At 31.5% G+C, this 22484-nt stretch overlaps 1 protein-coding gene across 1 annotated transcript; it reads left to right on the top strand.

The window, feature by feature from the left end:
- On the top strand, positions 1-17432 carry LOC113366143 (dmX-like protein 2). Its single transcript, XM_026607704.1, has 42 exons — positions 1-111; positions 248-367; positions 598-764; positions 1247-1391; positions 1487-1688; positions 2716-2721; positions 2776-2937; positions 3049-3212; positions 3325-3586; positions 3693-3976; positions 4060-4105; positions 4154-4183; positions 4301-4512; positions 4591-4845; positions 5035-5238; positions 5317-5471; positions 5887-5950; positions 6244-6330; positions 6439-6552; positions 6610-6760; positions 7003-7203; positions 7365-7765; positions 7827-8083; positions 8156-8426; positions 8515-8746; positions 8814-8900; positions 8985-9129; positions 9198-9382; positions 9484-9780; positions 9853-10871; positions 10967-11249; positions 11608-11773; positions 11847-11949; positions 12203-12421; positions 12493-12674; positions 12742-12841; positions 13789-13872; positions 14358-14418; positions 14499-14707; positions 14771-14840; positions 15011-15219; positions 16809-17432. Exons 1-42 carry the CDS (start codon positions 4-6, stop codon positions 17073-17075), a joined length of 7986 nt encoding a protein of 2661 aa, XP_026463489.1. The 5' UTR covers positions 1-3; the 3' UTR covers positions 17076-17432.
- Positions 17433-22484: the final 5052 nt, after the last annotated feature.

Genomic DNA, 22484 nt, shown 5'->3' with positions numbered 1-22484 from the left:
GATATGCTTTCAGCACCTCCATCGCCTGTTATATCTATGGTTTCGAAACATTCAAATGGCACTTTGAATCTTTGGCAGTTAACTTTTGCAGATAAATCAAAGTTTTCTCAGGTAAGCTTTATATAATTTTTATCTTTATATAATCTATTCTATTCTATATGCAATAACACTTTTATTAAATAAAATAACATAAAGCTGCATCATGATAAAAATCATTAACAGTTTTATAAATATATATTTTGCACAGGTACTTAGCATTGGTCATGCATCAAGGGCTTCTGGGCACAGATTTCGAGTAAATGATATCACATGTCATCCTGTTCTACCTCTTCTTTTAACGACTTCTCATCATAATATTCCAGGTAACATGTAATATTTTTTCTAATAATTTTAATAATTCCTATTTATATTTTTAATTATATGTTTATTTATTTTCCTGTTTAATAAATGTAATGCAGTAATGAAAATTACAAATTTTATAATTGTCCTAAATATAATATTAATTTATCAGATTTTCCAACTGTTCCTGGAGCCCCGCGTCCGACACAAACTGAAAAATCTGCAAGTTCTACTCCGACTTACGAGCATTTTGTTAACAAGGATGTATTTTCTCCAACCGGTTTTTGTTCTGAATTGATTTTGTGGCGTGTTGATGCAGTCGGTCCGTTGTCGAAGTCTGGTGGAGTTAGTGAACTTGCTAGAATAAATAGTCCAGAAATATCTGCATTCAGTAATGTTGCTTGGATTCCCACTTTGTTACCAAGGTAAATTTTTATGTGATTTATACGATTTTCAAATTGTGTGAAGCGTGTAAACTTTATCCAAAATCCAAAGACTTAATACTGGGTTTGGGTTTTCTAGCATCTATTTCTCTCTCTCTTTTACTTTAATTGTCAGAAAAACTCAAGGTTTCCTGAATAATCAATGTCATTATGTTTTCTGTAATTTTTAAGAAGGAAATAAATGTATGTTTTCTTAGTTTGCTTAATATATTGAGTTATAATTACTTTATGATCCGATTATTGTCAAGCAGGATGCTGCAGGAAAATGAACAATATACATTTGATTAATTTGTGTAACAGCACCTAAATGGAAAACTGGAATATATTTTTCCTGTAATACTAAATACATTTATTCACCAGAGAGTTATACCATATACATTAATAATTATAACCAAATTTTTATTAATCCGTCAATTTCTGATCTATTCATATGAAAATAATCTATCAATATATTCTTGTTTTAGTACTACTTTGGGAAACCTAAGCAATTCGCCATCAGCATGTTTTGTAGCCAGTGATGGGGAATGCTTGCGAGTATATCAAGCTGTTATTGATGCTCGTACTTTGTTAGCTGAAATTAGTTTGTCTGAAAGAAGATCCAAGATGAAGGTATGTAATAAATTGTTAATAAATACATTTTAATTCATGTATTCAGAGATTGCTTTCAGTTATGTCTTCTTCTATATACCTACTCTTTATTAAAGGATTCTATGATGTCTCTATCTTCTGCTTGCTCATCGGAAGTAGCGGGTCCAGCTTTTCCTTTACAAGAGAGAATTAAAATAGTTTCACAACAGTCGACTGCGCGGCCTGGTTGTGTGATACAATTAGATGCTATTGAAGATGCAACACACGATTGGCAAAATACGCAGTTTCTTCATGTGTTCCAAGAGCAGTTGATTACAGGTTGGTATATGTATTAAACTCTGTTATCATCTATATATATAAAAATAAGTCGGGATTTTTCTTCCTGACGAAATAACTCCGGAACGCTCGAACCGATTTCGACAATTTTGCATTTGTTTGGAAAGGTCTCGGACTCCGCAAGATTTATAGCTAAGAAAATTAGTTGTGCATGGCATCGTGCCTTAATGCAAGCTGCTGGAACTTCATGCACCGTAATTAAAAATTCGAGTAATAAAAATAATCAACAATTGTTTTAAATAATTTCAAATAGATTATATACTTCTTCTATATATATAAAAATAAGTCGGGTTTTCCTTCCTGACGAAATAACTCCAGAACGCACGGAACCGATTTCAACAATTTTGCATTCGTTGAAAAGGTCTCGGGCTCCGCAAGGTTTATTGCTAAGAAAATTATGGCATTGTGCCCTAATGCAAATTGCTGGAACTTCATGCACCATAATTAAAAATTCGAGTAATGACATTAGTGAGAATTATCAGAATTATGCTTGGTTAAGTCAACGAGCAATTCTTGCCGCAAAGAATAATGATATACATGTACTGTTTCCAGTTTGCCTTGCGTTCGCAATAACAAGTCGCAAGGCCAATCGCTTAGTGTTTGCGGGATAAATTTCAAATAGATTATTTAGAAAATCATTGTTTTTCACATGGGCAGTTATACGGTGCCTGTTCACGAGTTGGAAAACCATCCGCGTTGTTTGTGTTAACGTTAGACCAAAAAACAAAAAATGTGGTTTACCAAAGAGAACTTCAATTAAACGGATAATTTGCGGATTCACATTCATTTACTTTTAGAGAAGTTCAATTAAAAAACACTTCATTTTTGTAATGTAAACACTTAATTTTTCAAATATAAAACAAACAAAAAATTTCTTCATCTTTCTCACGAAACCATCTGGTGGCGAAACGGAGTTCGTCGGGTTTGCTAGTTTGTTCATAAAATCTTGGTATGATATGAATGTAAATAATTGCTAAACTTCTGAAATGTTTATTTGTTCTTATTCTAGGTGAACGTACTGAAGACAAAACAACTCCAATATTTCAAAGTTCTGCTGATCTAAGAGAAGGAACTCCGAACTTAATGGAGTCTCAACTAGGAGCTATGGTTGATTTACAACAAAATGCTGTGTTTGAAGAACCATTTTACATTGTTGTCCTAGAACGTACTGCTAAAGGCACTACTGTCCATATGTGGAGATTAGTCATAGCATCCCAACCTGATCCTGAAGGTTAGATATCCGTGTGCATTCAGATAAAATATTTGAACTTGATATGGATGAAAAGTTTAGTAATGCTTCTATATTTGCCCATTTAGAGTTATATTTTAATGTCTATTGTAGAAAGTTTATCAGCAAGTATGATGTATGTACCAGATTCAAATTTAGTCCAGGATTTAGATGAGTCTGAATTGGCTGCTCCAAAACATTCCACAACCAAACTTAATCCACAACCAGAACCTGTTGTTGAACCGCCAGGGCCTCACGTTTCTATTAGTACAACAAAGGTAAATGATTATAATAGTTTTGACTATTTGATCATTTCGTATTTTTATAATTTAATTTTATAATGCTGCCCTGCAATATTTTCATTTATTTCATTTTATATTTAATTTTCAGGTATGTCAACAAGAATTACCTTTGCCTGAGGGGGTGGAAGTTGTGCATGCCTCACCAGCTGCAGGACATTTGAGTTCATCATCAATTTACCCAGCATGTTTTGCACCTTATATTATAGTTACTGCTTGCTCTGACAGCACTGTTAGGTTTTGGAAATGCCAGGTTACTAAAACGAACGAAAAGGAAAAAGGTTCAAGAGAATACAATTGGTGTGAATGGGAAATGATTAGAAAGGATCAGGAATCAACAATAGATATTTCGGGTATGTTTTAGAAGTAGATATAAAAATATTTACATATATTACTGAAAACACTATTATTTGAATAGTTTATGGACATAGTTATAGCCAATTATTTTTATTTTTTAAGGTCAACCACTTAATATAAGTGCTGCATATTCAGGAAGAATAGCTTGTGCTTATAAATATGGAAAATCATTTACTCGTCCACATAAATCTGATCCCGAATCCAGATTTGTTAATTTGTGTGTTGCTATTTATGAATGTGAAAGTACTGGTGGCTCTGAATGGGTTTTAGAAGACACAATCCACCTGAAAAATATTCACTTACCTAGAATTCAAGTTGATCCTCATCTTGATTTGAGCTATTTGTATGACAGCAGATTTTTACAGAAAAAACAAAGGTTGACACAGGTAACATACATTCGTTTTAAGAATATTTTGTTAGCATTTTACTTCATTATATAGAATATCCATTAAGAGTTGTTTGGTTTTAGGTATTACAAACATTGTCGCATGATGAAATTCGAAATAATCGAACCAGTACAGAATCTGTTCATGGTAATACACTATCTCCTACGTCAGCAGAAGCACCAAATGGGTTAACCAAAGCCAATGCAGGTCAGTATAATAATAAGTATAGTTGCTAAAAAATTGTTTGTTAATATATCTTAAATACAATAATGGTATTACTTTATTTGGAACTGTAATTTATTTTGAAAATAAACGATTTTTCAGGATTATTAGCAGTTCCAAGTTTTTCCACTCTTCAGTCTCTTAGAAAGTCCATAACCGAGAATGGAAATACTTGTCCTTTGACACAGAAACATCTTGTACAGTTAGATTGGATATCTAAAGAGGACGGTTCACACATTTTAACTGTTGCTGTTGGAAGTAAGGTCATGTTATTTACATCAGTTTCAACAGATTTGGCACAAGCTAATATGAAGGTATGGAATATACAGGAATTTGACAATATTTAGCATTTACTTCTTTTAAAGGGTATTATTTTCTACTTATATCTCTAGGCAATGAAAGAATCCGCTTCCACTAATCGACCGATATTGCGTAAAGCAAGTTCCTTGGCCGCGCCTCATTTCAATGATGAAATTCGATGGATGAAATTGCGTCGAATTGACTTAACAACGGCAGATGGTCTTCCTCCATTGCCGATGCAGATCTCCTGGGTTCGTGATGGAATTTTAGTTGTCGGTATGGACAGCGAAATGCATGTTTATTCTCAATGGAAAGCAAATGCAGATCAAGGGCAAACACCACCGCAGGTAATTCACCGACAAACGGTTCATAAATATTCATAATCATTCATAAATTTTATCTAGAGAAAATATATATAAAAAAAATCATAAAACAACAAACATTGTTGTAGTCATATTATATTTAAAAAGATATTTCATTTAAAAAAAATTACATTTATGAAAGATTATTCATTAATTTAATCAATTTTTTATTAGGAATCAGATGAATTATATGATACTAGAAATTTGAGAGATGAAGATCTTCGTACAATTGCTCATGAGAGTTCCCAAAGACGGTTAAATAATGTTAGTTCAATGCCTCACTTGTCTAGAGTCAGTTCTATTAATCTCCAAATGTTCCAAGGCGGTGGCACTATAGACAGAAGGAAGAAAAGCAATACAAATCTACAATCAGAACAGGTAAAAAACTTGTAACAATGATTTATAATTCTTTTTATCACCTCAGTAAAAAAAATGAACATTGTTTTTGTTTGATAGGCGCCTGCTTTAGATTACATGCCTGACTATGGTTTATTTGAGGCTTCAAGAATAGCGTGTCCTGTGTTGCCACAATATCATCCTAAACAACTTATGGAATTATTGAACAGCGGGAAAATTCGTTGGGTTAAAGCTATATTGGCACATTTAGTAAGGTAATTGCTTTACATATGTATGTACAGTCTGAAAATGACAATGGATGTTACAGAAAGCGTTTTGTAGTAGAAGGTCTTTTTATATAAATATGTATGTACTTATGTTTTTTGATATAGTGAACATAGTAACTATACATGTGTATATTGTGCTCAAAAGACATTGTTATGGTCAAATTATTATTTTCAATTTTGCTATAAATAAACAAATCGTGATAATAATTCTGCACTAATTCAAAATAATAATCAATATTTTGTAAACAAAAACTTATATGAAAATCAAACTTCGTATTGTAATTACGTCATTATAAACGGCTGTTCAATATCATCAACATATTCTAAATACACTGCTTAAAAATGTAGCTAAGTGATGAAAGTTAGCTAACAAAAATATGTGATATTTGATTTTTTTATACAGATGTATCAGCGGAACTTACTCTTTGAATACTGCAGGGGGCGATGAAGACAGTTTGACCAGACAGGTATAGAAATCCTAATTCACTCATTTTGCCATGCACATTGTTTTTAACTGTACCTATTCTTCAATATGTACTAACCATTTACTGTTTGTTTATGTGGTTGCCAAAACTGTACGAAGTACGACTTTGTATTTTATATTATAATGTGTAATATTGTAGTTTATTATTTGTATAAATTAGTTTTTTACCATATTATTTTGCTTTTATTAATTTGGCATGCCAAAAGCTGTGATATACTACTAATCACTATGCTTTTGATGTTTTTATTTTCCATTATTTCTGGCATTGTTTTTCAGCGCGGGTGGTCTCGCTCGCGAACCTTGTCGGTCAGTTGTGTACCTGGCACTGCCAGTCCTCTAGAACCAAGAAATTCCACTACTCAAGTAAGTCCCGACATTCCAATATTATGATATTTTGAATAAGCACATATGTGATATCTGAAATTTTTTATATTTCTGAAATTTATGTTAAAAAAATATATTTTTTTACAGTTTCCTGAAGAGTTAACATTAGACTATGCAGAAATCACCTCTATACCACCCTTGCCGTTATGGACATTGCTTGCTGCTGAGAAAGAGACAGCAGCTACAAATGAGGATGGACAAGTAAGTAACCATTTAGTTATTAATTAAACAGCGTGCAATAATAAACAATGTTTATAGGAATATAATAACTTGTTTGATGCAAACACAACTAATTGCGAGGAAACTTTGGATGATTTACTGGAATGTGATACAGATTCACCTAGAAGATTTGATAGAAGAGCTTCAGTGCCCGAAAGACAAGGTTTATCTTACTTTGGGCCTAGACAAGGTAAATTTTATACATAAAGCATATCATAGGTCAAATGATGATATTTAAATTTGATGCATTTTTATATATTTTTATGATATATGTACTATTAACTAGTAGCTTGCAGATTTATATCTGCTCATTATGTTTTATGTGACTACTTAAAGTATTTTATTATTAACAAACTTCCCTGGTATAGTTTATTATTAATAAAAGAGTAAATAAATTATAGCAATTATTGAAAAGCATTTTTCACTTTTTAGGTCGTTTACTCTCGCGACTCTTGACACATACCCACATGCCTGGTTTGTCCAGCTTAGATCAGATGCATTTGCTGGCCTTGGCTGACACGGTATCTTCATGTAACACTGATTTTGCTGAAAGATTTGCAAATGATGCTGCACGAAATGCAATTGCTAAAGAAAATTTAAGCGGAGTACCGGATACTGAAGTTATTTCAACAGGTATTTACCGATCAACCTTTTCACTTTAATACAACGCCTATTTGTATAAATTTATATTATATTTTTAATACAGTAATAGATTAAATAATATAGTGATAGATTTTTTAATAAACTTATTATATGCGATCACGCGTTGCTGATGATATTAAAATTTTTTGTAGATTCATTGGATGACTGTGGTTTGCGGTTCCTATTAGCCATGAAACATTACACATATTTATTGCGGTGTCTGCCTATTGCACAGAGAGCTCAATTCCAAAGACAAGGCGTTGGAACCAACAATTTAGTTTGGGCATTCCATTCCGAAAGCGAGGAAGAATTATTAAACGTTATACCTTCATATGCAAAAGGGCAAGCAAAATGGAACACACTTAAGGAATTGGGTGTTGGATGGTGGTTACGTAATAGTACTTTATTAAAAACTTGTGTAGAAAGGTTGGCTAAGGCTGCCTATCAAGTTAATCAAGATCCTTTAGATGCCGCTATTTATTACATTGCAATGAAGAAGAAAACGCTAGTTTGGGGATTATTTAGATCGAAACGAGATGACAAAATGACGGCGGTATGATTACATAAATTGGTTGATAAATGTTTTTATTATATTTAAAATGCCTTTTTTACAGTTCTTCAGCAATGACTTTACAGAAGATCGTTGGCGAAAAGCAGCACTTAAGAACGCTTTCGCGTTGTTAGGAAAACAGCGATTTGAACATGCAGTTGCCTTTTTCTTATTAGCTGGTGCTTTGCGTGATGCTTTGGAAGTTTGTTTGAATAAACTAGAAGATTTGCAACTAGCGATGGTGATCGCTAGATTATATGAAAGTGATCGCGAACCAAATCCACCAAACTTAAAACGGCTTCTTTATGAAGAAATACTTGGGTAAATATACAGTTCTTTAATAATACGCACTACGAAATCAACTGATAATTAACTGTATTCTTTATTCTGCAGTTGCGACGCTGAAGGCAACAATCAGAACACAGCAAAAATGCATCCAGATCCTTTCTTAAGATCCATGGCTTATTGGATTTTGAAAGAACATTCTACTAGTTTAAGTACATTATTACAAACAGGCGTCGGTCATTTACATTCCGCCCATGATGATGAAGCAGATACTAGAACAGACGGACATTGTACAACTGATCCGAATGTTTTCAACTTTTATGTGTATTTAAGAACACATCCATTACTTATTAAACAACATATTGCATCAACAGCTCAGGTATATTAAATTATAAATTAATCACAAAATATAATTTATTAATTCACATTTATATAAATCAACTTATTTGATAATTCATGGTTGACAGGAAAGACAAAAAGTACACGTTGCTCTAGGCGGCTTTAGTTATTCTAGTGTTGTTGGTGATGCTAATTCCAAAGTTGATACAGGCAGACATTTAATGCTCGAAGATTCTATTACACCTCTAGAAAGGCAGTTATACTTTACAACTGCCCATGGTCATTTTAAAGCGGGCTGCCCAGCTTTAGCTTTAGAAGTTCTAAGTAAACTTCCAAATAAAGTTATTGATCCATCACAAGGTAAACCTCAATATGATAATTCATGATAGTGAGTTTTGCATTCTATTATTATTTTAATAAATTGCAGGAGATTTAAATAGTCCAACCAAAGGTAAACCACAAGATCTCAGAATTGATACAGGCATGCTATCGTTCAGTGATACAACAACCAAAGGTATGAATTGTGATCAATTTCAAATCTGATACCCTGTAAAATCACTCAAGTAGTCGTATTTATTATTAATATTTTTATATTTAGATATTACAAACACAGAAACATCAGATGATCTCTGGGGCCCGCCCGCACAAAAAACAGAAAGCTCAGATTTCGATTGGGGTGCTCCAGTTAGCAATACGAAAGAAGAGGAACTAGTTTTAGATTGGGATGATGATAAATCAGAGCAGTAAGTAAACTCTTGTTTAGCTCCTATTTTTTATTAAGTTTGGTATTTTTACTGTTTTTATATTATAGTTCGTCTGGGTCTGATGACGCACCCATGATGAAGATAGATAAGAAAGTACAATTAGAAACACCGGCGCCGCCGGAACAATCTTTAGGTACATTTGATATTATGGCACAACAATTGAAATTTGTTGCATGCTTGAAAATTCTAATGGAGGAATTGTCTACACTGGCTACTGGTTATGAAGTTGATGGTAAGATTTAGTCATTTCTTATTATACAATATTCAGTCAGTTTTATCATATTTAACTGTGTGAAACTAAAATTTAATAATGTGCTGAATGGCAATTTTTAGGAGGCCAACTTCGATATCAACTGTATATATGGCTGGAACATGAAGTTGATGCTCTTCGACAGCTTTGCGGTTACAGTCTCGGCGAAAATGTTCAACCTAAGAAAATTCATGAAAGTTCAACATTGGATATAAGTTCAAGCAATCTCAATGCCTCAACAACTAATTTAGAACGATCAGATACGCCGACACCAAGTACTAAGCATGAATGGCCAACGTTACATGAAATTTTGATGGCTGAGAAAATAGATTTTGAGAATAAAGTTCAAAGAGCTGCTAAAAGGAAGAAGTGGTTGAAAGGTAATTTATTTTGTCATAACTATTAAATATCTCTTATAAGCTACTCTACAGTTTTTTATTGAAATTTTATAGCAAATGAAACATTGCTAAGAACACTTCTATCATATTGTTCACTACACGGAGCGAGTGGCGGCGGGTTAGCATCGGTAAGAATGGAACTAATTCTGTTACTTCAAGAACTTCAGCAAGAGAAGTCTCAACAACAACTCTTATCTCCACTTCCATTCCCTACTACATTGCCTTTGTTAAGTGCGACAGTTGCTGGCAATAAAACAGTTATTGCTGATCCAGTACGACACTTGCAATCTCACGCACATGATATGCTACAGACAATAATAGAATTATCAGGGCCTCCTCAAGTAGCAAATATACAACAACTAAGAAGAGTTTTTGAGCTCAGAGATCTAGCAGTGGCTTTATCAGCTTGCATTTATCAATCGTTATGTGACAGTGATACATGCAGTATAAAGAACGCGGTATCGAACGAAGCATTTTTAAGCCCCGGTTTAGAAAATATAGCGCGACTTAACGCTACCTGTGGTAGTACTCATCTCATTGGAGGAGCGCACGCTAGAAGAAGAAAATATTCAACGGATGAGCCCGTCACTGTTAGTACACCACCAAGTAAATGGCCAGGTGTTACCAATTTACGAGCTTTGCTCGCACGCGAAAAAGATGAAGATTCGCCTCGTTTGAACCTACTTCTTTGCGAATCTTTTGTAGCTACATACATGGCTTTAGTAGTTTACTCTCTTTGCACATGTGATTCCCATATTTTGTACAGATTAGTTGGTCATAAGTTTTCTAATATGACTTGGGCTAGCTTATTTGGAGGCGGTGTCAAGAAGCTACTGCGGTCTGCTAATCTCCAACCACAACCTGCAGCTAATCAAGATAAAGAACCTACAACCACTAAAGATTCAATGTGGAATGCAGTTACATCACTAACTAAGCAAAGAGTCAGGTTGAACATGAAGTTGCTGGGACAGTTTTCAGGACAAAGTGGACCGAATATGAAAGAAGATAAACCAACTTATCGAGAGCAATTTGTTCCACCTGAAATGTCCATGGTAGCATATTTCTTACAAAAGGTAAGTAAATATAATATTTATAATTTTCATTTGCATTGTTTAAACATATGCTAATTTATCAAATTTTGAACAATATTACTTTACTTACAAAATAGACACAGTATGTTGGTTCGGACGATTACGACTACGATTCAGCAGAATCAGTAGCATCTGATTTAGAGTCTGAAGAAGAAGATGAAGAGGATGTGTTTGCTAATCCTCTGAGCACTGACGCCAGGTCCTCGCAAGTAGCAACTGCACTTCGGAGACATCGTCGCGAAAATACGCAGCATTCGAATCCACACTCATATTCATGGTCTATCATACGATTAGCTGTTGTACGAATTGTGCAGAATCAATTGACAGAGTTTCTCAATATTGCTGGAATAGAAATGCAAGGTTAATATTTTCATAAGCTGTGTTTTCATATCATGAATAGTTGTTATTAATATGTGGACATTATAACATTGTGCCACAACCAGATTTATCCTTATAGAAAATTAGACAACGGTAATTTGTGGAAAAGGATTACCGTAGACAATTTAACACAAATATCTTTAAAATTGTTCATTTTATCTTTTTTGTCTTCCAGCAAATGTGTTTAAGCATTGAGATTAATTTATGATAATAACTTTTTCAAATAAGAAATATCGTAACTTCAATTTCCACAACACTATGTTTATAATCATACATTTTTTTCTTTAAATTTAGTTTTTCATTACAACTTTCGATATTTTTATATTACATTTCAATTCAGAATTGCCTGTGAGCAGTCCTCTGATTCATGGCATTTTGCGTTCATTATCGCAGTGGCAACAATTACTTTCTGAGGAATTAGAATCTAGAGGTCCAGCTCCTGCAGACTACATTCCAGGATGTTATGTTGAAACCACTGCAACTGGACCTGCTATCCATAAATACAGGTTTGTATTAAAAATTTGAAATTTTTTTGTGTTTTGATATAATTTTGCATTGATGGTTTTTTATGTATTTCAGATCGTTATTGGAGAAGGGAAATACACCCTTTAGTCCTGTACTGGCAGCTGCCGCACCAGTTACGCGATTGTGGATGTATCTAGTCAAACAAGAACTTGTACAGGTAATAAAATATATGATAAAATTATGCAAAAATGTTTCAATTTCAAATAGACATTTTAATAATATTTATAAGTTAAACAAAAATAGTAGACAATTTTCAAAAATATTGTTCTGACGACGTGACATTTGTGGTGCTTGCTTTAATTGTAACGATTTCGTCTATTACAAAGTTTTTTTTTACTCTGGTAAATCAAAACTTGGTTATCAATTATTCATAACAACTATTAATTGCATTAAATTTATATTTTCATAAGGAAATTTTCATTCGAGCCGTATTTGGCAAACGGCGATCGCTAGCTGCAATCCTGGAACCCTTAAATGGTGGTTCCGGATGCGCATCTGTTGTGGATGGAACATCTCGAAGTGGTTCAATTGTTCAAGATGGTGACAGATTGCCAACCGAACAACTTCAGCAACCCGTACGAATAATTCATAAGGAACAAGATCATATTTCAGCATTCTGCTTAAATCAGGTAAGAAAATATTGGTACACATGTTATACTTGATTATGATTCAATAAGCATAAATGTGTCAATTATTTTAGGTAAATCCTGGTTTGCTAGCTCTGGCAACTCCACGAGAAATCCAAGAAATGGATATCTCACTATTATTAGATTCACCATCTTGGTTAGAAGATGAATGCGAATTCGATATCATGAATTTAAACAAAGATGTTGACACGTTGCCGTCGAGCGGTTTTCTTGTTATTCAGACGTCAACTGACAAGTAAACTATAATTACTTCACATTTAGTTTTAACATTTTTCAAAAACTCAAACTAATAAAACTTTTAGAAACATTCTGAGTCATAGTCCAAATTCCGGTCATAATTATGCAATGCCATCCAGTCCTCAGCCTGGAATTGCTGGTCAATCAGGAAGAGGTGCATCTGTGGTAATATACTTAAAAATATTTATATATATATATATATATATATATATATATATATATATATATATATATATATATATAAATCATATCATGTAGAATTATTTCATTCAATGGTTGAAGTATATACAATATTTAATGTTATAAATATGTCAAATTAAATACTAAATAATCTATCGAAATGCATATCATATATGCTTATGCAACTACTAATTTTGTGACAGTTTACTGGCACTTTGTGGTGAAATGTTTTGAAGATTGAAGAAGTATTATTATGATGGAAACAATGTTGAATTGGTTAACGACTTTTGCAGATAAATGAGTCATTTCGCGATTCTTTGATATTTCTTCCTTCTTTTCTTTTTGCCATTTCATCCAAATAAATATACTAGCTTTCTCATACACGCTGACAGATATCATGAGCAATTATGTTCATGTCCTTATTAGTTATTGCGATTAATAGTTTGATTTTATTTTATGGAAGATAAGTTAAATAGTACTTGATTAATAACTTTCCTACACAGGAAAGTATGCAGCTTATAATAAATAGATAGATTTTTGCTGCAATAGATGATATGCTTAAAATATGTATAAAATAATGATTAAATTAAATCAACAGAGAATAGATTGCACATAGAACCTTTGAACTTTATGATAGTTATTTATTGTAATCTAATAGGCTATTTTGAAATAGTGTGCATTTCACTTATGAACACACTGCACTTACGTCAATTACTTATCTTTTTTAAATTATTATGAGTCTGTTTTGGAGATTATTATATACGACCATTTTATTTTTTAAAAAAAACTTATGTTCATGATTTCTTTTCCGTTATTGAGAAAACTATTAACTGTCACTGTTTGTGGTGTGTGTTTGCTTTTGCAAATATCGTTTGTCTGTTTGTGTGTTTTGTGCTGCCTTTCCTTGAATTCTGTCTGGGATGTGATATAAGATGAAAGGTGTCAGTTTTCCTGGATCTCACAGTCATCGATTCTGTCAACTGGTGGTGGACCGAAGCAAACATTTACTCAAGCCGGTAACAAAGTTTTCCAGACAAATTGAATTGAATTTCAGTACTGTTATATTTTAATTCTTTATCTGTAACGACTTTTTTAATTTGTCTTGAATATAATGTTCTAGTCCATTCAATAATATATACATTTGTTTTGTATATATGTGACCCAATGCATGAAAATGTTTAATTGTGTTATTTTCATTATAATGGATACCTTGCACATAATTTACATTTGTTTGCATAGTTTGTCATCATCCTCAAATGAAATATGGGTACTAAATACTCTGAGCTTTTATATGCACTTCTTTATTTAAGTGATTATATTTATTTATTTGCTAGATTTTTTTATGGGTTAGCAGTAGATATGGATTTGAAACCAGAGAAACATTTGAACAGAAGTTGACTTTTTGCATTGGCTTATCATTATTTATTTCATATTTATATGTGTATAGCTCAGTTTTTTCAGTGAATTTATGACAAAAGACTATTGTCTCGTATCTTTTCAGGTCTTGAAACATAAAGTAGACAACATTAAGCGAATGTGTTCTCATCCTCTGATGTCACTGTGTGAGTAAAAACACTTTATTAAGTTGTATTATTTAATTTTAAATTTGACTATATAATTTGTGCCATTCTAACCTTTTCAGATTTGACTGGGGGGCAAGATGGTTCAGTACAATTATGGGAATGGGGTCATCAGCAAGTGGTATGTACTCCAAGAGCACCAGGAACTTTTGCCAAAGTAACTAGAGCGAGATTTTCGCAGCATGGAAATAAATTTGGTATCGGTGACGGAGATGGCAATCTCAGCTTATGGCAAGTGGGATTAGCCAGTAATGCAAATCAATCATTCTTTGTAAGTCGATAGATTAATTACTGCTGTTGATTCATAAAAACTTCATATTTAATATTTTTTCAGACATACCAGTGCCATAACAAAGGAATTGGAGATTTTGTGTTTTTGGGTTCTTGCAGTTTATTAGCTACAGGTAATGAACCATATTATTACCTTGAATTATTCCTTATTATCATTTATTCTTGAATTATTATTATTATATTGAATAAATATTATTATTTTGCATCTACTGCAAGTAAAGACTGATAGTTAACTGATAATACATCATATGCCATCTAATTATTTCATATTTATATTCTTTAGCTGGCCATAGTTCTGAGAGCAAAAATGTTGCAATGTGGGATACTTTGATGCCAAGAAAGAAATCCCAGGTGACTGCATTTACATGTCATGATCAAGGTGCCTCTAGTTTAGTCTATGCACCCCAACATCAGCTCCTAATCTCAGCTGGTAAAAAAGGAGATGTTTGCATTTTCGATGTCAGGCAAAGGCAATTGCGACATCGTTTTCAGGTACGCACATTATTTATTTTATATTTATTAAATAATATTATATATATATATATATATATATATATATACACATACAACTTGTACATATATAATACATATTACTACACCTATTGTACATTATTGTATAATATAAGGTATAAGGTGAACGTTTCAAGTACAGTAAAACCTCCATTATCCGGACTACTAACCGAGACAAAGTTATATGTACCTACAATTCGAATTTTTGCACTGATCTAAGAAAATATATATTGTACGTACATAAGGAAATGTTAATTTCTTATTAAACATTGATTTTCGTTGATATCTATGTATGTATTTGTTATTTTTGATAAATACACATCATTATTCTTCATACATTGGATTATCCGGATGCCTATCGACAGCAATTAGTCCGAGGTTTTACTGTATGTATTTCGGTACTGGTTGTCAAGAAAATATTATATTTAGACCGGTTTTGGCGAATTGAAAGAATAACATATTTTGTAGTGCTTGTAGATTTATATGTGTAATTTCTAAAGAGTTGTATGAATATTCATAGCGCATTTTGTACAAAATAAACTGTCGTACAATATAATACAAAACAATATAACAATCAGAAAATTATTAGTCGAGAAATTTTTTTGATAATTTAGGTATGTATTTAATAACAATGAATACAACTTTGTGTATTTTTCCTGGATCAAGCTTACATCAACATTCCGATAGATGCAAATAATCGACATAATCAGTAAAGAACAAGTACATATTTTATGAGTGATTTATTTGCTGTTTCTATAATATGAGGAACTATTGCTTATAGTTTAAATATTATACCAAATGCAAATAGTTGTATGTCTTAAGAGCATACCTGTTTTTTCAAATACTTGGACGTCGGCCCTAAATTCATAAATTGTCTTTTTTTTCAACAATTTATCGCAAAGTAACGGTCCAGCTGGTCGTAATAAATAATACAAATCAACGTGTGCCTTTCTTATGGAGGATCATTAAATGGAGTTCGAATGTTTTAAATCGATGCAGCCGTTTTTAACAAAACGGTGACGAAATTCACCTTTCGTCGGTTCACAGACAGACACATACATACTTTTTCTTAGTTTGGTCTCGCACGATTCAGAATGTCTTGAAACGTCGAGAAAACGAAAAACTAGCAAGTCGATCTTCTTCTGGAAGTTGTAAGAATTAAGAAAAATTATAAAATATTTTTATTAAACAAAATAAAAAGAAATTAATAAAAAAAATGCAAGCAATTTTTTGTTAGAAAGAGTAACGTTCTGTGAAGCAGCACTGAAACTACTAAAACCGATGTCGTACACAGGTATGATATAAACTGGCATGTTTATATAAACATATTTTTTGAAGTAACATAGACGGAAATAAATCCTATGATAAAAACTTTTACCACAATATCCAGTTACTAGAGACCGAAGGATCTTATGGAATGTTAAACGAAAACCGCGTTATCGGTAGTTTGACGCAATTCCCGCTCCGCGTAGTATGGAAACCTCATTCCCAGACTATCTCGTTTCTGGGGGATTGACTGTTATGCGTTCGTATTTGAAAGCTTCTACAATAAATTTCTCTATTTCTATTAGGCCCATGAAACTCCGATCAAATGCTTAGCAATGGATCCAAATGAAGAATATTTTGTAACGGGTTCCGCCGATGGCGATGTGAAAGTCTGGGGTTTGTCCATCCACTCACTTTTGCATTCATTCCCTGGCGAACACGCCAAAGGTAGTTTTTTCAAGACAATCGGTCAAGGCGTCACCCAGCTTCACACGGATGGGGCTGGCAGATTATTTTCATGTGGCGTCGATGGTAGCATGAAAGTTAGACAATTGCCGCATCCACTTTACTAAATATTAGGTATGTACCTTGAAATTACTTGCAGACATCAATTTTGGTGATTTATCTAAAAAAAGTTGTTCAATACTATGAGTTTATTTAATTGGTCGTACTTATAATAAACTTAAAACAATTAAGTTTTATAAACAATCAATGTTGAATATTCCTTGTTATATTTTGGAATGTTTATATTGTAAGAGGAAATTGATGGTCTATTATGCAATTTTTTTGCTTGTGTAGTTATATACATTTTATCGGTCAGTATCCAGTCTAGTTTCATCTAGATTAGATCATAATTTTTTCTTCGATATATACTATAATTATTTTTGTTATTATTCTATTTTAAACTTATCGACGTTATTTTACTGACATCCCCAAGAAAAACTAGCTGGTCATAGATTTATTATACTAACATAATTTTGAATAAACAAGTGTATAACAGTATTACATAAATCAACAAAATGCTGTATCAAGTATTTTAAAATTAAATATTTTCATGTTGATCGTATACTAATAAATATTTCATGTTTAAATAATAAGAGACAATATTGCTGTTGTTAAAACTTTCTAGATAAATCTAAATTTTTCAATAAATTTATAAAATTTAGTTTTGTAATTAATTAATTGTGTAATTTGGGAATTTTAAAGTAACATCACATAAAAAATACGTACAGAAAGTTAGTCGGTTAACCTAAATTTAATTAAACTAAAATTTAATATTATTTTTGTTAAATCATTCAGAAATATTATGTTATGAAAAATATTATGTAACAATATTATGTTATTAGGACTATTTTGATAGCCGCCTCAATTTTTTATATAAAATTGTACTAATAATTCGCGTTTATTTGTGATATTTAACTAATTTTATATAGTTCTTATAGTTAATATATATAAACATTGTTGATTAACTTACAGCTAAAAAAGTTTTTAAATATTGTGTAGTATAGTTATTGAATTATATATTGTACCAATTGTAATATTTATTGCTTAAATATATTATTCAAATTCTTGTTCATACCTGTACTTTCTTTAGGATTATGTATGATAATGTTGGTAAAATCGTTTGTTTATGCCTATCTATGATATTATGTAATTTCGGCCAAATAGTTTCGAGACGAGGTTATAGAAATAATAAAATTAGTTGTTGTTTGATCATGACAAGTGCAACATAATGTGGATCGAATGTGATTTTGAACGAATTTACCGATGACGACTATCAAACTAAATGTTACTGTACATTGTGTGATTATTAATAATGGCGTTATAAAATAGTGTTAGTTTTTATTGTTTGAACAACAATCAGAACTACATGTGTTTGATGAACCGTTGTTGTGATTCCTTAACCTAGTGGTCATCAGAATGCAGCCCAGCGGTTGATCATTTGACGCCATATTTAAAGTTGGATTTTTTTATTTAATAATTTCACATATCATATTTTAGATTAAGTGAAAATCTGTTAGCACCATTGATTTATACCAAGATGGACGAAGTGGGTACCGAGTCTGGAATCAGTGGTTTCTAGAACCCCGTTTTGATCATGGAACCATGGCCGGTTAAGGAATAGTGGTAAGTAAAATATAATTATACTTGTTTTATTCGAAAAACTGTCTTATTAGACAAATGAAAACTTACTTTTTATAATACCATGACTTATTTTGTTATAATAAAAACTTTTGCATATTGTGCAAAATAGTGAACAGTCATACATTTAATGTAATAAGCAAATAATACACTATGCCGTCTGCGGAACATATTTGTACTTACAATTAGACAAGTCTGATGAATCATTGTATTTATAAATATCTAAAACCTTTATTTAGTAAACGATAGAGTTTTATTTTATTTCCATATCATTACAATCTGTCTGAAAAGTCATTTAGTAATTTTGGTGATTAATTTGTAGAAATATGATTATCAGATGGTACCCAGTGGTAGTCTTTTTAAGTGTGAAAACTAAATGATTAATGTTTGAGGGAAGCAAGTCTTTCGCTAGTTGATTCGGTTGATTTTTCAGTCTAGTCTTGCACTTACAATTTCATGCAAGTCTTGTGATTTTTTCTGTTACCGAAAGTATACTGAAGGCTCGGTGATTCAGCAGATTTTCGATTTAGTCAATTGACAATCGTTCTTTCTCTCAATGTTTACTTTTATCTGATTATATAATCCACGCCTACGTTCGTTCCCAAATGCACAAGTGCATATAAAAATAGTTTTTATTAAAATCAAAACTGTAATTAGTAGATGATAGATATGTATTTAATTATTTATTTAATAGAAAATTGTTCTTTCGCTAAACGTTTTCATTTAATCTTTTATTATGAATCATCAATCAACAGTAGGTACTATAACTTTATTAGTGTGATTTGCAATTTGTGATTGATTTAATATGAAATCATGCGGGTTTTGATACATTTACACTAATTCTGATATTTGACACATATCAGGTGATTGATAGTATAATATAACTGATCACATTTACGCATTAATACATGCTTGCGAATATATGGGAATGCTTTGGCATGCAAAATGTTTAATTCAATTACTTGCAATTGTCTTTGATAAAGGTATTAATTTAGTAAGATAGAGGGATATTGCAAATAATCAGAATTAATATTTGAATTGTTTGAATTACTTGCTAAACATTAGCTAGTATAGAACCACTTGCGTAACTTGGCAATTTGTATTAAAAAATGTTTGTGTTATATATATATATATATATATATATATATATGTATATATATTACAATCGTTTATAATTTATGAATAAGTAGCTGTAGATTCAATTACTATTATTGATTTTCTTTGTTTTCGTTTTACGACTTAGTTTTATATTCGCTTTTATATTGGCGTTAAATAAGGAACATAACCCCGCATAAATCTATACATGATGTGGTAGGAATATCGGCGGGCAAAGACATACTTTTCCTTCTTAGCCTTTGGCGCCAGACCGTTTTATTCAGAATTTCTCCAACGTTTTGCTGAAGGAAAGATACAAGAATGGATTTTAAAAAAATTGGGTATATAATAATATTATCATTCATTCTTAATTTCTTTTACGAGGGGCGTATTTTTTTCATTTTGTTCATTAATAACAATAAAAAAATAAACTAAATTTAGAATTGTTTATAATCAGGTATTCAATGATTTTACCATTCATTGCACGTTCTTTGCGATACGTGTATTTGATTTTTTTTTAATTCGCTTTATCAATCAATCAATTTTATCAATGATAACAATCAGAAAGTTAACTAAGTTTTACACGTTGTATTTAATAGTGTTACCATTCATTATCAACCTCATTTACGATGCGTGTATTTCATTTTGTTCATTTTTTATCATTAGCAATCAGAACATTAACTACATTTCATAAGTAATTTTGATTTACATTTTTCATTTTTTTTATCTTTAACAACAATTTACTGCAACTATCTTGGTTTGTTCTTTTATTTTTCAAGGTGAATATTTGTAATAAAACTATAAATGCGTCGGACTATGAATTCGCATCGGATAAACTTTAAATTTTTAATTAATATGATCTTATACGGAATAATTGGCCATAAAACTGGTACTAGTGATTATCTATGATTGATCTACATTATTAACACAATCCTCACATGTAACAGAACAATATTCGGTTATTGCTGAAGACGGTGCATTAGCAATGACGGCAAAATTAGTTTTTCATGCTAACTGAGAGATGATAGTATGATAACTTATTTTCATTTAAGGTAACAAAAGCATTATTTGAATTAAAAGTACTAAACATAACTATTACTTCAAATCTAGTTCATAATAATTATGTGAATATCACAAGAACCACTAACTAAATATTTGAGAGCAACACAACATTAACAAAAGTATAAATGTAGTTGAGAATATCAAATATTGACATACTTTGTGCAAGTTTATAGTTCTATAAAATTGAAAATTATTGTTTTTTATAAAACTTGGTAACACGCAGATGGAATACCGAAACCTGTTATCGAACCTTTGAATAGAACCTATCGTATTTATAGTTATAATAATCTTGTTGTATTATTAATAATTGGGCATTTTAATATGGTGATATTGAAAGGGAAGTGATGTGGCGACATAAGTTGGCCACGAATACGTATCATGACATTTTATAATTTGTAAAACGATCAGAGATATTAATATATTATTATAATTTTCTAATGCGGTCTATTCTATATAATTTTTCAACATTAGTAACTCAATTTTGGTTCTTCTTAAGCGAGTATAAGTCACCATTTAGCGATGTTTTAATTCCTAATATAATTAATGATCTTTTAGATTATGTTTTGACATCGAAATTATTCTAAACAATATCTCCGACATACATTTATTTTTATCGCGGTTCACTAGCTATATTTTTTCTTTTCTTTTTCTTTATTACCTATTAACTTCCACTTTATCTCGGTATATTACCCTTTGCGATCGTATATCGGTATAATAGTTTATAATGTACCGATATACGAGTGCAATGGGTTAATATTTTGATTAATATCATGATGTTTTGTAATTATTTATAATTTCATAATATGTAAATATTTTGGAAATTGCTAAAAAATCGTGCGATCACATTTTAGGAACCATTACACGTTTGCGTGCCAGTTCGACTCTAGGCGGCTACACTCACGTAGTATGTAGTGCTACAGGCATTGTCGTATATTAATATATCATGGGGATAATACTTGCATTATTTTTTTATCATGCAGGGCACGTAATTTTTTCTTCATGCAAAAATGAGTATTTTGATTCTAAATTATTCTGTATAGGACATATTTTTGTTGCTATATTAGTATATTTTAAATATTTTTGCTAAACGCATTAGTGTGTTAATATTATAAGAATAATATTGTTTATTAAAAAATATGCAGTTACTTTAAGGAGTTGTGGTAGTTATTGTCAAATAAGTTTTATATTGTTAACCATTTCTCCATTTTCTATAATTTAATTATATTATTTCAATTTATAAATTAACTTTTATATTACTCAATACTTTAGCATGATTTATATTTAGAGTAGGCCTATTAAAAAGCCATAAAAAATATTTAGTGCTTTCCTATCCCTGATATACGTCGTCCGTTCTTTTCATTGATCGTCCGAGCACCAATCGGCGTTGCGGCCCTCATCGTGTCCTCATTCGTGAGCCTTCGTAGCGCGTGTACAAGGGATGTAACTGTAAACAAGATCAGAGTCAGTTAAATTTCAAACTAACTTTATTTTGGTATTTTATTTTCAAAATGGACACCCTGAAATATGCAATTTTGAACACTATTTTTTCCAAACGATACTTGTCAATGCAGAAAAATTTTGAAAGCCGGCAAACACAGTTAACTGTTTAAGTTGCACCACTGCTTAGGTTTATTTTATTTTTTAAACACGTTTTTTATTGTTTATTGTTTGACTTTGTATAT

This window comes from Ctenocephalides felis, unplaced genomic scaffold (assembly GCF_003426905.1).
Source record: "Ctenocephalides felis isolate EL2017-DRISC unplaced genomic scaffold, ASM342690v1 CF-g0.4_SCAFFOLD_01170, whole genome shotgun sequence".
NCBI lineage: Eukaryota > Metazoa > Arthropoda > Insecta > Siphonaptera > Pulicidae > Ctenocephalides > Ctenocephalides felis.
Note: the sequence above shows the minus strand (reverse complement) of the source record. Positions and strands in the feature narration are given on the sequence as shown.